At 36.0% G+C, this 17389-nt stretch overlaps 2 protein-coding genes and 1 long non-coding RNA gene across 7 annotated transcripts; 2 read left to right on the top strand and 1 right to left on the bottom strand.

The window, feature by feature from the left end:
• LOC110269427 lies at window positions 1176-7287 on the top strand. The gene is made up of 2 exons (XR_002358310.1): window positions 1176-1532; window positions 7047-7287. It is a non-coding gene; the product is annotated as an uncharacterized LOC110269427 (long non-coding RNA).
• LOC107622497 lies at window positions 5665-9676 on the bottom strand. 5 transcript variants are annotated; one of them, XM_016324611.2, is made up of 6 exons: window positions 9073-9676; window positions 8712-8911; window positions 8362-8451; window positions 6638-6738; window positions 6348-6461; window positions 5665-5994 (listed from the first exon to the last, which is right to left on the bottom strand). In XM_016324611.2, exons 2-6 carry the CDS (start codon window positions 8815-8817, stop codon window positions 5758-5760), a joined length of 648 nt encoding a protein of 215 aa, XP_016180097.1. In that variant the 5' UTR covers window positions 8818-8911; window positions 9073-9676; the 3' UTR covers window positions 5665-5757. The 5 variants fall into 5 exon arrangements, with proteins under 5 accessions (XP_016180097.1, XP_016180021.1, XP_016179943.1 ...); XM_016324535.2 differs by having other exon boundaries at window positions 9068-9676; XM_016324457.2 differs by having other exon boundaries at window positions 9047-9676.
• Window positions 11654-13886, top strand: LOC110265138. Its single transcript, XM_021107954.1, has 2 exons — window positions 11654-11769; window positions 13088-13886. The coding sequence occupies exons 1-2, from the start codon at window positions 11654-11656 to the stop codon at window positions 13884-13886; spliced, it is 915 nt and encodes a 304-aa protein (XP_020963613.1).

Genomic DNA, 17389 nt, shown 5'->3' on the forward strand with positions numbered 1-17389 from the left:
GCATTTTTATAAATAACTATTATTTAATTAAATTTGATTTTTAATTACTATATTATCCCTATTTTTATTAAAAATATACTAGTCCTAGCCTTTTTTTCCAAAACAAAATCCTAATCCCCAAACCCACACTCTCCTAACCCTAATTTCATTATACACACTAATTCTAACACACTCTTCTTACCACCTTACTGCCGTTACCCTTTCACCCCGCAATACCCTCACCCAACGGAAAGAAGAAAGAAAAGAGAAGGGGAGAACGAGAAAGTAGAGGGAAGAAAGGGAGAAGAAGAAGAAAGAGAAGAGGGGGAGGGCTGTCCCGCTGTCATTGCCGCAGCCTTGGAGCTCGCCATCGAGCTGCTACCTGCTTGCTGTCGTCGCCGAACCGTCGAGCTGCCACCATGCGCCGTCATTGTCGTCGAACCAAAGGGAGAAAGAGAAAGCTCGCGTTGAGAGAGAGAGAGGAGGAGCCGTCAAGCTAGTGGTGGCAAACGGGCCTAAACCCGCCGGGCCAGCCCGCGTAACCCGCCAAAAAAGGCGGGTTGGGCTGGAAAATTGGGACCGCCAAATAGTAAAAGCCCGCCTAACCCGCACCGCTTAAACCGCAGGTTTTGGTGGGGCGGGGCGGGCTTCCCCGCCGGGTTTAGAATTTTTTTAGCAAGGGGTATTTTTACAATTTTTTTGCCAAAACTCAACTTCTCTCAACTAAACTTACAAGATAATGAAGATGAAAATTGAGTATTTTGGATTATATTTATTTTGTTTTAGAAACAATATATATAATTATATTTTGGATTATGTTTATTTTGCTTTGGGAATAATATTTATAATTATGTTTTAGATGAAAACTTGGTTTATGAAACTGTTGGAGCTTGTCGGAACACCACCGAAGCTACAGCTACTCCATTCTCTAGTTTTTCTTTAAGTACAGTAAGTTGTTTTGCTCAAAAAATTCTTTTAGTCATTGTTCTGTTATATGTTGCTGAGGTTTTTGTAGCCTTATTGCCATAAGGTTGAGTTCTGGTTATTCCATGTCACGATTAAAGTGTTGTTGTTGCTGCAAAAGTAATATGGAGTTGTGGTTGCGGCTTGTAAAATCCCAAATTTTCGAAAATTAAATAATTAACTATTTATGAGTTATTATATTTGTTGTTTATTTAAAAAAGTTACTATCATCCCTTAATCAATTTTCCTTTTCTCTTCGTTCATTACTAAGTTGAGTTTGAAGAAAATAAAAAGAAAGGGGCCGAGAAAGAAAAGAGAGAACTGTAACCCTTTCATAAGTTTCGGCTTCGATTTCTTAAGTTTCGTAATTCTAATTAAAAATTTAGTCCAATAAAAGTGTTCGTATCTTCCTCCTCTATATATTGGCGTTACTTTTGTCTGGTAAGAGTTGACGGTGACGTAACTCTTCTTCTCTTTGAGTTCGGCCAACTGGAGTTCTAGGAGGCACAGACGATTTCGGACGTTTTTCCTTTCAGCAGCTCGGTCATAAAGTTTTTCCGGAATTTCGAGTATTTCGATTACGTACGAAGGTAGGGGATTTATTTTTAAAGATAAACGTTTTTAATTTATAATGCCTACAAAATTAATTGAATAATTACAAATATATCTATATGTATATATTAATAATAGTAATGTTATTGAGTATGGATTATTGCTGTGAATGTGACTGTTTTCTGATTATTAAGAATTTTGCTGATTTGAGAATTGTTGAGAAAAAGGCTGGTGAATTGTTGAGGAATAGGGAATCCGTAAGGGTGGTTTAGACCGAATTTTAGAGAAAATGCCGCTGAAATTTTATAAAATCTGAGGTTTTATTTGAAAGGTTATTTTAAAAGATTTGGTTTTGGAAAATTAAATTATTTAAAATATATTTAGTTAAGAAAAATTTATTCTATTTTAAAGTTTGATTTATTAAGAAAAATATAATGTTTTAAACCCAATATTTTAAGGAGAGATTTTGTTTTAAGTAAAGAATATATTAATTAATGAAGTGTCTGCCCCAGGAGAGCAGATGTGATATTGTTTGGGCCTTAGTGCTAAATGTAAAGTGGGGACGCCCACACACTGAGAACTGTTTTCCAGATGTACGCTTATTGATTTGGAAAGTCACACTGTATGCGGCCTAGCCGTACGACTTATAAGCACACTGATGCATCTGGAAAGCCATACCTGGGACTTGTGCCTGGGTAATGTCGGGAGCGGGTAGGCAACCGACACATGAGCTCATGGTCTGCGTTAGGGATAGACATGCATCATGTTGTTTGCACATTTGCATTTGATTGCGCTTGCTTGTCTTATTACTTTGTGATTGTATTTTTTGTCTTGTTGTGACTTGCTTGTACATTGAATTGAATCTCTTGCTTGCACTACTTGTTTGTGAGTGTATTAAAGTGATTACGAGTTGACATTTGACTGAGGATTAACTATGTGGCTGAGAGATAGAAAATGTGACTAATTTTATATTTAAGTTTTGATTTGAGTTTAGAGTTTTTTTTTTTTTAAAAAGAGGTAATTTGTTAGCTAAAGTAGAACAAGAGTATTTTCAAAGGGTTTGATAAAAAATATATTTTTATTGAGCAAAGTTAATTATTTGCATTTTATTCCATTACTTTTATGGCATTCCCATTCCCTACTGAGAACGTGTGGTTTGTTCTCACCCCAAATCTTCTACCCTTTCAGTGACACAGGTTCGGAAATTCAGTAAGAAGCTGCAGACGATTAGTAGATTTACTTGTGATTCCTGTTGTTTTTATAGAGTTCCCTCGTCCTTGTTGCTTTAGGGTTTTTTATTTTATCCAGAGGGATAGGTATTGTATTTGAGTTTTACATTGAATTTAATCGTATAACATCTATTATTATTAGTAATTATGTGGTTATTATTATTTGAAGATCTTTTGTTATGTGATTTTAATTACTAAAATATTTTTCTGAAATTTTCTTAAAAACGGAAACGCGATATCGACGTAAAGGCTCAATAGTAAATTTATAATAAAGGAAATCAGGTCCATAACGCCTTACTTTTGGTACGATCATGTCGTGCTAAAAGTTAGGGTGTTACACGGCTGTCGCTGTTGCGGGCCGGGAGAAAAAAGGTTTTTGATATGTTTTATGGCTTACGGGCTTCGACTATTTGAGGTAAGGATTTTTCTTAAACTTATTTTATATTAGATTGTTAAAAATTGATATTAATGCGAAAAATATATATTTGGTGATTATGTGAGTCTTAAGGATTGACTGGTTTATTTTGGATGAATATCACTGTTTACTTGATTGAATTATTGATTGCTTGAGTTGGCGTGCGGTTGTTGATAAAAATTGATCTAAAAAGTTGATTTGATTGTTTGTACTGAAAAGTGGTTTTATGTTGGAAATCGGATTTATATATATGTTTATATTGAAAAAGGGGTTTTGTGTCGGTTAAACTGCTAAAACCCGACAGGTGAGCTCATGGCCATTAGGACAGGCATGCATCATATACATCTATGTGACATTGTTTGGGTGTGCATATTGTAATTGGTTTTTCTATGTAAATATTTCTGTTTTACTGCTAATTGTCATACTTGCTGTATTTGCTCTTGATTGTGTTTGAACCTCCGTACTTGTGATTGTGATTGTGACTGGTTGATTGGATTGTGATGGTTGAGTATTGATTAATTTGCCTGAGGTCGGAGGCCGTGATTGATTATATGTTGGACTGGATGCCGTGGTTTGATTTTATTTTGGGCTGGAGGTCGTGATAATTTGAATTATTGGTAAGTCTGGTTAGAATGAGTTATTGGTATGTGGTGAAATCTTTTGGATTTTGGATATTATGTGTGATTGGGTCTTTTTATAAATTAAAATATGAACTTGGATTTTCGAACATTTAACTGTTGATTTTCAAAAAGATTCATAAGATGAATAATGATCAATGCGGTTGAAAATAATTTTTTTTTATATCTTCTTATGATAATTCTGAAACTCCTCTGATGAGACCGTGTGGTTACGTTCTCACCCCTCTATAAAATTCTCTTTTCAAGATATGCACAACTCCTCTGATGATATTATTGTATTAGCTTAGTTATTATTTTCCTTCGCGTTTAATATTATATTTTTATAAAGAGGGATAGGAGTCGTGATTGTAATATTTGTAAGTTATTTTTATAAGGAACTCATATGTGTGTGTGTGTGTGTGTGTGTGTGTGTCTACGTTTTTAAGAAAAAGTATTTTCAATTTTTCAAAGAAAACAACGATACGGTTTCGAGTTAAAGGCTCCTATTTTATTATTAAGTATATAGAAGACGTCATAATATCCTCGCTATCAAAGTGGCGCAGCCAGAAGCATGATATTCTAATAGTAAGGATGTTACATTATGCATCCACCACTACAAGAAAAATGCTGAATATCATCGGATTTAGCGTTGAACATTAGCGTCGGTTTTACTGGTGGATTTACCGACGGTTTAGGTGTCGAATTCGTAAGGTCAAATCATTACTGACGAATTTTCATTTCTGACAGTAAATTCATCGGTAATGATTGGAGGGAAAACGGAAAAAATAGACGCGAAATTTAGCGTGGGATTTAACGGTGGATTTTTCTGCCGATAAACCCAATTAGTGGAATGCTGCATTTTGATGATCCGTAATGCGTTACTGTCGGATTTATCCGCCAGTAAATCCACTGGTAACGAGCCCTAAAATTTGAAGCGCAAAACATGTAACCCTTCATTTCGAATCCCCTCTCTCTACCCCTCTTCTCCCTCTCTCTCTCTCTCTCTCTCTAACATTCTCTCTCTAACCCTCTCCTACTTTCGCTGGCCGTCCAACATTCTCCTATCGCCGATGCCATTGCAGCTGTCGTCGCTGCTACCGTCAGCACTGCCATCACTATTGTCGCCGTTACTGCCGTCGCTGTTGTCCCCTTCTTTCTTCTCTACTCCTGCATTCCAGGTTCTTCTTCATTTTAATATTAATGTCAATCTTTGTTTTAGTTATCCTCAGTATTATTATAGGTTATAGTTGTTAATTAGTATTATGTTTGAGTTAGATTTAATTTTTAGTTTTAGAGTATTTAGGTTGTTAAGATAGGACAGATTTAAAGTATTAGGTTTTAAGTTGTCGAAAAGTGTTTGGATTTGTGAAAACTGCAAATGTGGATATATGTCCAATTTTAGGGGAGGTTATGTCAAAAATTTTTTTGAAATAATATAAATGTTGAATGATTTGTGTTGTATATGCTAATTAGTGTTAATTACACTATAAGAAAACACGTTTTTTGCTACGCTTTTAAAGCGTGGCGAAAAGCTGAAAAAAGCGTAGCAATAGCTTTTCGCCACGCTTTTCGAGCTATCGGGACGCTTTTGAAAGGGTCACAACTGCAAGAGTGCCGATTGCTCTATCGCCACGCTTTTCATGACCTATCACCACGCTTTTTTTTGCCACGCTTTTTACAGATTGCCACGCTTAAAAGCGTGGCCATATGTGGGAGATATGGCTACGCTTTTAAAGCGTGGCCATATGTGAGATATGGCCACGCTTTTGAAGCGTGGCGATAGCGCGAGATACGGCCACACTTTAAAAGCGTGGCGATAGCCTTATCAAATTAAAAAAAAAATCTTTTTTCTAACTTTACCTTCATCTGCACAATATAAATTTTCAATCATTTTTTATTACCAAATCTATAAATATAATATGCAATTTTTATAACAAGACAAATCAAACAGTAATTAGTGACATATATAATTTTTGCTATAATTGTTTTATACATTAAAAAACTAATACTCAAATACAAAATAAATCTCGAATTCAAATTCCAAAACTAAAAATTGAAGAAAAATACAGAAATAATACAACTTAAACCCCAAGTCTTTTGCTATTCTTCCTTCCTCTAACCTTCTCAAACTTCCTTCCCTTAGATCGTACATAAGGCTTGATATAGCTGTAAAGAACACCAGAAGCAGACCCAAGTGTTTCACAGCTTCCCTGAAGTTCTTTGGGCCTCTAAGAAGGACCTACATTCATACAACAATATATAAACCATTTCCTAAAATTAACTTTTAAACACGAGGAGATCAATTTACATTTCTAGTATTTCTATAAAATATGAATCCGTAGAGAAGAAATCCATCAAACCATCTTTTTGCCTATCAAATATATTCTTTTCATATCCACGCATACAATATATTTCTGGTAAAGGGACTTAAATGGAGACGAAGGTTTAACATTTAATAGGTGAAGCTATACTGTTATGAGTAAGAAATTGTCATCTCCTTGACATTCAGTTATTTGAGACAATAACTTGAGTGGTTCATGAGTTTTACAGTGGCCAAAGTTGTTCACATGGTCAAGGTTAAAAATGGCAAACCTGAAACACAGCTCCACCTTTTGCCTTTGCCTGTTTATCCAATGATCGCAACAAGGACAAGATAGCAATTTCTTCTTCATCTCGATCTAGTATATCTCCAACTTGAATCAACACCTAGAACAAGAAACAAAAATAAACGTCCACAATGTTAAAGTGATAAATCTCAAACCAAAACCTTACAACTACTTTAGAACTTCATATTCTGATTCTATGCACATTGACAAAAGAGACTAGCGAATAAATTATAATTAAAACTAAAAGCTATCAGTTTCTAAAAACAGGACACGTACCATTTCTCCACCAGTCCATAAGTCTTGACCATCAGAGATCAATACACCAGCCATTTGAAGTGCATATCTAGCCTGCTTAAGATCTCCATGTAGATCTCCAACTATTAAAGAAAAATTGGTTTCAGTGAGATGCATAACAGATAGAAAAACTTGCAACGAAGTTGAACATTATCTCTAAATCTAATTAACAAGAAGACACTCATAAGCAGGTTAATAGAATCAATCAATGGAAAACATCCCATCTACTGAAACTTTCACTTTGACATTGAGAATTTCATGCTAGAGTTCCACCATACAAGGCAATCAAATTAGAAGAACATAATACCAATTATCTTTTGTAGATTGCAGATAAATGAAGAACATAATACTAGGTTAATAACATTGATAATTTTTTTTCTCTTTGGTGTAGATTGCAGATAAATGAAGAACAGCAAAGGTCCTTGTAGCAGCAGGAAAGAAAGTATTGGGACACAAAATGAGATGACTGAGTAATAATTATAATAGTTAGAAAATTGATCAAAGTAGTTGAATGTTTTTTCTAATTGGTATTAAAAGTTTCATTGATCAAGTGTTATGTTCAACAGAAGCATGCAAACTGAAATTGGTGCATAATATGTTGAATCAATTTGGATCATAATTTTTCAGGTGCAGAGACATTTGAAGCTTAAAATTGAAGCATAAGGAAAGTACTTTCAATCATAACACATTCAACAAAAATGATATTAAGCTCAATATGTCATATTCTATCAAGCTTAAAAGCTATTACTGTCATGTTCTATTAAGCAAACAAAATAAATCAATTCAACTAACACATTCAACACAACACAGCCACAACCAACTCTTGCACTTTTAAAGCATTCATATATTAAAAACTGTAATTTTTAAAATAATTCAATTGCAAAATTTGATCAAGTATAAATTAGCAATTACACAAGAATAGCTTTAACAAATTATCATTCGAACAAAATTCACTTTAACAGATTTTGGAAGCATTTAGCAAAGAGTAATGCCATGAATCAATATGAAACTTGGTAGAACTCAACCAAAATTTCTCAAGATTCAAATATGGCTTTTAGACTCCAAAAAAGTAGGATACTTTTTTTCCTTATCTTAAACTCGGTGGTCTATTAAATCTGAAAAACGCTTTCAGGACAATGAATACATTTTATCTCATATAAATATACCATTAGAAAATTGTAGTAGCTATTAAAAAAATATGCAACTAAAAAATATAAGAAAATCATGAATAAGGTGATTAAACATCAATGCAAATTTGCTTTATGCTAAATACAGGATATAATACTACCATTTACAGTTTAGCATAAACAAATTTCATTTTGGCACCTTTGAACTCAGTAACCAAATATAAATACTTGCTGTTTTACTAAATTCAAACATGGATTTTGTTTGAAAAAGCTGCTAACCTTTTCCAAGTTATATAAATAGAACTTCAATCATATGAATGTCAAGGGAAGTTTGATTGGAAAACTATCTATCAGTGCCATTTTAGCTGCCTATATGCTTAAAGTCAAAAATGGAAAGGGAAGCAGTCCAGAAGAATTTCAAATTGTTCAGAATTATTGTTTTCTACATATTTCCATCCAATATTAAACATGACTAGGGTATAAGAGCATCTCATCATTGACGAAATTGTTATCCAATTTTCAAAATTAGCATGCAGCAGATTGACTACCATAATTAGAAGGGAGGGAGTTAGCACTGACCGGTGGCGACGAGGAGGGTTGAGAGATGGAAACGGAGGTGCGATGAGTGAAGGAGAGGGAGACGGCAGCACGACGACTTTGCAACCATAACTAATTAGTTCTAGTATTAGGATCATGTCTATGATATATCAAACAAAAACACTACACATGACTTTGAAAAAAAAATCTCAGTCTGAGGAATCATCAACTAAACTAAACATAACATAAAAACAAATAGAAGGTGAAAGAAAAGCACAAACAGATGACATGGATAATCATAGAAAAACAAGAGAAATCAGAAAAGAAAAGGAGGGGAAAGAAATCAACAAAGAAGCCAACAATCATGAAAGGCAGAGAATCAGAAGCAGAACCTGTTCTTCTGCAATAGTAGAAACTTTTGAGCTGGCAGAGAAACTGTTCTTCTGCAAGAAGCTGCTGCATCAGCATCAGCATCAGCATCAACATGTTGTTGTTCATTTCCACCCAAAGTCAGAGACTTTTCCTGAGAACTCATCTTACTGAACCAGAACAGAATCAACCCAGAACTTGATTTCCTTGGATTTCCTGAGAACTATAAAAAATTCAACAATAAAACATAAATTCAGACAGCACATAACATTCAATGAAAATTAGTAGACCCATTTTGAACTTGCTGTTAGTAAAATTTCGTAAGATGGCTTCAGTTAAATGATGATGGAAGATTTACTGAAAAAGCACGAAGATTTACTCAACAGCTGCGACGGCGACCACACTGACGGCTCCCTCTCGCGCGTCCCCCTCCTCCACGACGGCAACAGTTCTCGCGGCTCCTTCATCGGCAACCAGGAAGCACGACGGTGACTGGCGCGATGGGAGCAGCTCCTCTTTCCCCTCCTCGGCGACGGCGAAGAGCGAAGCACCTCCAGCGGCGGCGACGCGTTTGGTGACGGCTCCTCCTCTCTCATCGTCGCACACACTCTCTTTCTCGGGTTTGACTCGACAGTGGCAGCGGGCTGGTCTTCGACGGAGCTGGTAACAAGGCGGCGTCTCCTTCCTCGAGGTCTCCTATTCCGCGTGGGTGCGGTGGTGCGTGTGTGTATTGTGTTGTGTGCGCTGGAGAGGGGAAAAGGGGGAGTGGGGCTGCGGTGCTGTTGTGAGGGGAAAGGAGGGGAGTGTGGTGGGTGTTAGGTTAGGGTTTGTGAATTAAAAAGGGGTATGGTTAGTATGCCGGAACAGGGAGCACCGGCAATGTTCTTCGGATTGCTGGGGTCACGGAGTACCTGGTTCTTTCGAAAAGGGTTTTTAGGGCTTTTCTTTTCAGGGTGAATACAAAGGGTGGGAAGAGTGTTAGGATAGGAGAAAGGTAGAGTTTCATACAGAGTGTGTAACGTAATTAATTAATTATAACTTTTTTGAAAAAAAAAATTTAATCTTTTTGGTTACGCTTTTAAAGTGTGCCAAAAGAGTTGTAAAAAACGGCCACGCTTTTAAAATGTCACCATAACAAAACTCTATCGCTACGCTTTAGAAGTGTGCCTGTTTCTCTCTATGGCTACACTTTTTAAGCGTGGCAAAAAAAAGTGTGGCCAAATCTCGAATCAATTGTCACCCTCATAAAAGCGTGGTGGCCAAATCTCTAATCTATCGCCACCCTCGTAAAAGCGTGGCCATTAACACTTTTGGCCACGCTTTTAAAGCGTGGCAAGAAAAAAGCGTGGCCATAGGCCTTTTTTCTTGTAGTGTTAGTATTCACTTTGCAAACATGTCGACAGGTAGCAAAGATGTCACGAATCGGCCTCGTGGTCGTAGTAGAGAGAAGATTTCCACCGGTATCCCAGGAACTTTTCAGCCATCACCCTTTATCCCGACTACCCTGTTGACCCTTGTGACGTCATAGGCAGGTCCAACGAACCAGTAGTTCATCACGGTGTTGAACCCCAACTATGTGGCTCCTTCTGCTACGCCCCTCCAACTCCAGTGACAGAGACCGCTGCGCCAAATCCTCTAATGCGTCCCAGTCGGATGCCTCTCTACCACCACCCGTTATACGAACGAGGATTTATCCTGATTGCATGTCGTTAGTACTATTTTAATGTCTTGTATTTCACAATCTATTTTGAATTTGTTAAGTTTTATGTGTTTGCTAATCTTAAATTTTTCATTGATAGGTTTGCATCAAACAACATTGCATGTACACAGGAGCTCTCTAATGTGATTAAGTCCATATACGACAACCCATGGCCGAGCTACACGAATATCCCTGCTGAGACCAGAGAGTGATGGTTTTAGAAGTGGGCGGTAAAAATCCAATGTTATTGAATTAACTGTATTTTAATTGTATTTTAATGTTGTTGAATTACTTTGTGCAGGAGAAATTTTATATGGAATAGGGAGCATGATCTCTTGATAAAGAAGATCTACGAATACCGATACCTAAACGACTTCAGCTAATGATGCAGGACGTTCGTGAGGGGTGCGACCACCTCATGATTTGGATCCGTCCAGATATTAAAAAGGCACTTGACAACTATTTTAGTATTGATGAGGGGTTCAGGCGTCGCCGTCTGATGGATAGAGCTAACAGGGCATTGTCGAGGTCGTCAAAGTATATCAATGGGTTGGCAATTTTCATGAAGACGAAGAGCAGGCTGGAATATAGTTTGCTCCTCTTTGTTAACTATTACTTGAATTAATTGTTACTTGATTTATTTTATTACTTGGTTTCAATATGTGTAGTCTAAGTCGTTGGAGCGTGAGGCGACATTAGCGGAGACCTTTAATTATACCCATACGTTGAAGGTCAACAAAGAGAGATTTGCTGATGAGTGGTCTCGGCTCATTATGTGAGTTTTCAATTAGTTCTAAGTTTGAAATGTATTTGTTTTAAAGTCAATTAACTGTCATCCTAATCATAACGTGTATTACACAAGAGGACTATACATAGAGATTGGAGGATGCGACACAGCAATCTCAGCCTAGTGGGGACGACCCCAGCTCCAAGGCCTCAGTCGTCAATCCTGATAGGGTTTAGCACGACTCCGCCCATGAGCCCTACAAGAATAGCGTCTACAGGTTGGGGTTGTTCTTCACTAACGGCCTCCGCACCTCTAAATTGGCGAATTTATCTGCCTCTGCCTTTGCCACCAACCTTGCCGATCTTGAGAAAGTCATCGATTTGAGGGAGCAGGTGCAGAAGCTCGCACAGGAGCTTCACGAACAAGCTTAGCAGTCTGATGTGAGGTACAACGAGCTTCTTGCATGCGTGGGAGCCACCGTTGCCTTCAGACTGTAGCTTAGGGAGGATCTGGAGCGGCTAGAGTGTTTGCGAGACTAGATGGCGGTGTATAACGAGAAGATGCATGCTGGAGACAGTGGTGCTGCTGGTGGGGCACCGACATCACCACCTTGTCCGCCGCCTCACCAGGGGGAAGACGACGATTACCGGGATCCGTAAGGTTTAGGGATTTTATTTATTTTAAGTCTGTCATTGTATTTTACTTCTTTGACATTTTATTATATTCAAACCCTTGATATTTAATAAAATCATTAGTTTATTTCTGGTATTTAGAATTTATGTACTAATTTTGTAAAAAAAAAAATTTGACTACTAATTGTGCACTAATTGTGAAATAAAAAATTGCTTACCGTTGGATTTACTGGCAGAAAAATCCGATGGTAAATGAGTGACACAAAACATAATATGGCGCCAAAAATTACCGTCGGTAACAAACCGCTTATTTCGTTGTATTTATTACAAACTTCAATGCAAAATTCACCGATAATTATTGTCAGACAAAATAATTTGCCAATAATTTTTTTCGACATCGTTTATATCGTCAGATGTATTCTGTCGATAAATCTGACAGGATTCAGCATTTTTTCTTTTTTAGTACACCATCTATAATGTCAACCAAGTTTCAGTCACAAACCTTAGATCCTTCAATTAAGGTATTGATGCGAGCATGATAGTTTCTTCACCATATCTTCAAAACTCATGGGTCATTAATACAAGTGCAACAATACATATCACAACAAATATTGCTATATTTCATACATATAAAACTATAATTATATTAGATGTAGACCAAAATCGATCATCAGTATATAATACATATTGAAATACAAAATACAAATTAAAAATAAATTAAATTACAAATATATTAATATACAAATATATAGTAATTAATTTTGGTGTGCATATAACCATTTTGATAAAACCAAATATCCTATTAGAATAAAGTTTCCTAATAATACATCATCAATACATCTATTTCAGGGCAAAATACTTGAATAAACCAAAGTGAAGCAAATATTATCAATATCACCCAAAGCAAAAAATGAGACGTGGATCACCCAAAGACCTTGTTTATATAAATCAAATTAGAGTAATTTGATTTGCAATTTATGCTAGTAAATCGAATTAAGCTAAGTAGAATTACTAGGCCATATATAAATTGAATTAGACAATTTCGATTTACACATGAATAAAGTAAATCGAAATAGGCTAGTCAGATTTATGCATGGGTTGTTTGATTCCAAGTAAATTGAATTAGGCTATTTCGATTTACCTTGTTGTAGATCAAAACACATAATTCAAATTAGGTAAAGCAGATTTACTATTGTTTCAGCAACATATTTAAATGGAGGCAGAGTAATTTGATTTAGAAGGGATAAAATGTGTATAAATAGCTGTGGAATATGAATTCTTCATCATAGTGAGCCTCACAGTGGCTAGTGAAAAGAGCTTTTTGGTTTTGGTACACTATAGAGGGTCGATTAAGAAAAAAACATGTTCCGAAATTAAGTTTACGGATAAGGATCCGCTTAGTGTTTTTGTTAGAGCTTCGACGAGTTTCACCGAGTTTAAGGATAATATAATCCGAAAACTAGATCTGCAAGGCATGAAACGAGTGGAGAAGTTATTCTACAGAATTTCGATCTCGGTTTTGCGGGATGATGTGAAGTATGATTCGTTCGTCATAAGCAGTGATGAAGATTTGGAAGTGTTGTTCCACTGTCGTCGGCAATTCCCGGAGGTGAGGACCCCTGAGCTGTTGGCCAAGCTTGTGGATGTGGTCTCTAGCTCAAGAGGTTCTAACCGGATTCCTCTGACTTCAGCCACGGCCGTCGGGTTGTGTTCGAGGCCTATTGGTGCCTCTTCATCTCTACCCGTGATTGAGCCTGATGCATGTTTGGTGGCCTCCCTGTCCTTCGCTGTTGACCTGGATCGTACTCGTGACACAGAACGAGTTGATACTGTGCCGGTAGTTGATGCTACGTTTGCAGTGGCCAGCATTGTTGATGTGGTCCCAGACCCCCAACAGGGTGGAGCCCTGGATGGTGTCGAAGATGTATTTCAGGATGAGGATAATGATGATGTGGAACTCGCCATGATTGCCGATGATAGCGATGATGAGGATGAGAAGAATACTCCAAATGAGGGAGGAGTAGCAGGCAGTTCAGGGACACTGCAGTACCCCTCACACTTTTCAGCTTTGGACTTAGATGCCATGAGACAGCAGGGGGATCCGACTGTGCCTGCCCAATTCGGGGCCAGAGACATATAGGATACCGGAGGACTAGCTGAGTTTCAAGTTGGTCAGCAGTTTCAGGATAAAGACGGGGCCCTGTTGAGTGTGAAGACGTAAGCATCCGACGTGAGGTTGAGTATAAAGTGATGGAATTGGATTACCGCAAGTACCATGGGAAGTGTAAGTATTTCGGCAAGGGGTGCACATGGTTGATTCGTATCAGTCTCTGACAACTCAGAGGTATTTGGGGGATGAAACGGTACAATGGACCGCACACCTGTCTGACCACTTCCATATCTAGTGATCACATGAGGCTCGATTACCATGTGATCTCGGCGTTCATACTCTCTATGATTAGGGTTGATGCTGCCGCGTCGATCAAGGTACTTCAGAATGCGACAGAGTCCCATTTTGGTTTCAGACAGACTTACAGGAGGGTTTGGATAGCTAAGCAGTAGGTCGTGGCTCAGATTTATGGCGACTGGGAGGAGTCATATAATGAATTGCCGTGATGGGTGCTAGGGGTGCAGATCACGATGCCGGGCAGTGTTGTAGTGTTAAGGACGAGTCCAGTGCGACTGGGTGGCCATGTAAGTGAGGAGCAAGCGTATTTCCACCGACTTTTTTAGAGTTTTCCACCGTGTATCGAGGTGTTCAGACATTGCAAGTCTCTGGTTAGCATAGATGGGACCCACCGATTCGGGCCGTCTTCCATTATGCTAGGCAGTGCCGCTTTCTCTGGATTTGGTGGGGTATGGGTTGGTAAAATGTAATTCGAATGAAGTATATTCGAATTATATAGAGTCAGGCTCCATGTAAATCGAAACAAGTGAATTAGATTTAGTATGAGTCGAGGGTGCTATATAAATCGAATTAGGTTGGTTAGATTTACTCTTGGTAAATCGAAACCACCTATTTTAAATTACTATGGGCACCAAACCATGGACTAATTCGAATTACCACGGGCTTCGAAATCGTGTGCTAAATCTACCTAATCTGATTCGGATTATATGTAATTAAAGCTTCCCTAATAAATCTATTCTATCTAATTCGATTTACATAAAAAAAAGCCTTTGAATGATCCACAAACCATTTCTTGCTTTGGGTGATATTAATAATTTTTGCATGCAATTGGGTGATCTCAATATTTTGCCCTCTATTTTTGGTATATAGTCATTTTTTCAAAAAAATCGTATCTCACAAATGTTTATTTATATGTATTGTTTAGTATATTTTTTTATATATAGAGTAAACTATATTTTTTATCTCTTAAGTTTTTGAAAAATTTTAAAAATGTTTTCAACTTTTAATTTATTTTAATTTTATCTTTAACGTTTTAAATATATTTTGATTATATCTTTAAGAGTTAACACTGTTAACAGAAATGTTAACTTGGCAATTATATACTAATGTGTCACTAACATGTGATAAACCTCTGTAACACGTCATTATATGATTGCCATGTCATATATTGTCTATTTTATGAGTATAATTGAAATGTATTGAACTATTTTTATCTTCAACATTTATATTTTATTTTAATTTTATTCCTAATATTTAATTTCAATTTTATTTTTTGTGTTTCAATTATACTCCTGAATTGAACAATATCTGACGTGACAATGTTACGTTGATATGTCACTGACACATTAGTACACAATTGTCACGTTCATTTCAGTTGGTGTTAATTTTTAAAACATATTAATTAAGAGTAAAATGTAACAAATTAAATATGAAGGATATTTTTAAAATTATTTTAAAAAATTCAAAAACAATAAATATATTTTATCCCAATTTATATTTATAATTCAAACATATTTTATCTTTGTGGATAATTTTGATACGGAAAAGTATAGATAGACAATGAGAATATTAAACAATGTGAATAATGGATATGTCGGATGTTCAATTCAATAGGTATGTAGATGATTATGTTCATTACTTTTAATTGGATGGTTATTTCATTTGATTCGATTTACTCATGCACAGTTAAAAATAGTTGAATGTTCAATTCATTAGATGTGCTGATAGTTATCCTAATATTAAAATTTAAAAGATAATTCAGGAGTAGAATATTTTTTTATTTTATTAGATCAATTCTAAAAATCATTATTTACATTATTTACGAAAGTCATTCTTAACCTAATAAAACTGTTCTAATACATACTTAGCATAATTGATCTTTCCATCAGTATTTTATCACTATGCTAAGTCATAGCATTGATTTAGCTTAATTCACTAATTGTATTAGCTTTTAGGATTATTGTCCAAAAAATAATATTGATAAAAAAAAATGCAAAATGTTGATTTTCGATTAATACATGATTAAATTTGTTTGTGTAATTAAAAGTTTATTGTTTGATGTTTTGAACATGCTCTAAATTAAAGTATTATTAGTTGGGCAAACAATCATATAACATCTTAAATTTATCTGCTCATAAAATTAATATTGGGTTAAAAATTTAATAAATGAAACAAAAATAGCCCAGTCAAAATAAAAAAGAGATACGACATAACAAAAAAAAAAATAGTTGACGGATAAAATAAAGAAAATCAAACAAACAGTTTAAAGCAACATTTTTCTTAAGGCCAAGATAATTGTTGGTGGGCCCAATCTTAAATGAAGCCCACACAACTTAAAAAAATAAAAAATAAAATAAAAAAAATGGCTAAAGTCACGAGAGAGAGAGAACCAGAGCAAAGCTTTCTCATTTTGAAAAGAAAAGGAAAAAAAGGGAACAGTAAGGTTCATCGTCGAGGGAGAAAAAGAAAATTTGAAAAAAAATGGCAAGTTAATTTTTATCCGATTGAACCGGTAAATTTACTCTATTTTTTTATAAAATTTTAATATGTTATTCTTGGTATAAAGATGAACATTAAGATATAACTTACTAATTGTATTGTCTTATTTTTTGTCTAATTTGAGATATCCACTTTGTGGAGGGTTTATGTTGATTCCATCAATTTTGATGATGTATTTTGTTGATTGTTGAGATGTCCTAGTACCACTAGGAAGACGGATTGTGTACCATTATTTTGATAGTGGAAGATTTTACATGACTAGATCCTATGGATTTTTTATCCATCTTTTGGGGGTTTTCCCACATTAAAATTCTGGTGTCTGATTATTTAATTTCTGCCATTATATTTGCTGCTTGGAGTATCTTTAGTATTGCCTATTTAATCGCATAAGTTGTAGAAAAATTATTTTTGGTGCTTCCACTGTTAGACAGGTTCTTGTTTGAACCTTTGTTGAGTTTTCCCAACAAAGTGGTATCTAGAGCATTGGTTGTTTATCTCTATGCTGATTAAATGGAGAAAAATACTCATGGACCAAATATGGTTAAATTGAATTCCCAAAATTATTCGATTTGGAAGACCCTCATGTAAGATATGTTGTATAGCAAGGACTTGTATGATTCTGTGGAGGGGGACAAATCCAAAGGTACGAAATCCGATGCTGAATGGAAGAAGCTTAATCGGAAAGCAGTTGCTTTGATTAGGTAATGGCTTGATCTTAGTGTGTATCCACATGTTGA

This window comes from Arachis ipaensis, chromosome B01 (assembly GCF_000816755.2).
Source record: "Arachis ipaensis cultivar K30076 chromosome B01, Araip1.1, whole genome shotgun sequence".
Taxonomy (NCBI): domain Eukaryota; kingdom Viridiplantae; phylum Streptophyta; class Magnoliopsida; order Fabales; family Fabaceae; genus Arachis; species Arachis ipaensis.

What these genes read in the sequence shown, in the direction of transcription:
- LOC110265138 (XM_021107954.1), top strand. Translation starts at nt 11,654, where the DNA reads ATGGCGGTGTATAACGAGAAGATGCATGCTGGAGACAGTGGTGCTGCT. An exon ending in GACGACGATTACCGGGATCC is followed by an intron (nt 11,770 to 13,087) that starts GTAAGGTTTAGG and finishes GGTACACTATAG; the next exon opens with AGGGTCGATTAAGAAAAAAA.
- LOC107622497 (XM_016324611.2), bottom strand. Translation starts at nt 8,817, where the DNA reads ATGAACAACAACATGTTGATGCTGATGCTGATGCTGATGCAGCAGCTT. An exon ending in CTACTATTGCAGAAGAACAG is followed by an intron (nt 8,452 to 8,711) that starts GTTCTGCTTCTG and finishes AGAACTAATTAG; the next exon opens with TTATGGTTGCAAAGTCGTCG. An exon ending in TATGGACTGGTGGAGAAATG is followed by an intron (nt 6,462 to 6,637) that starts GTACGTGTCCTG and finishes TTCTTGTTCTAG; the next exon opens with GTGTTGATTCAAGTTGGAGA.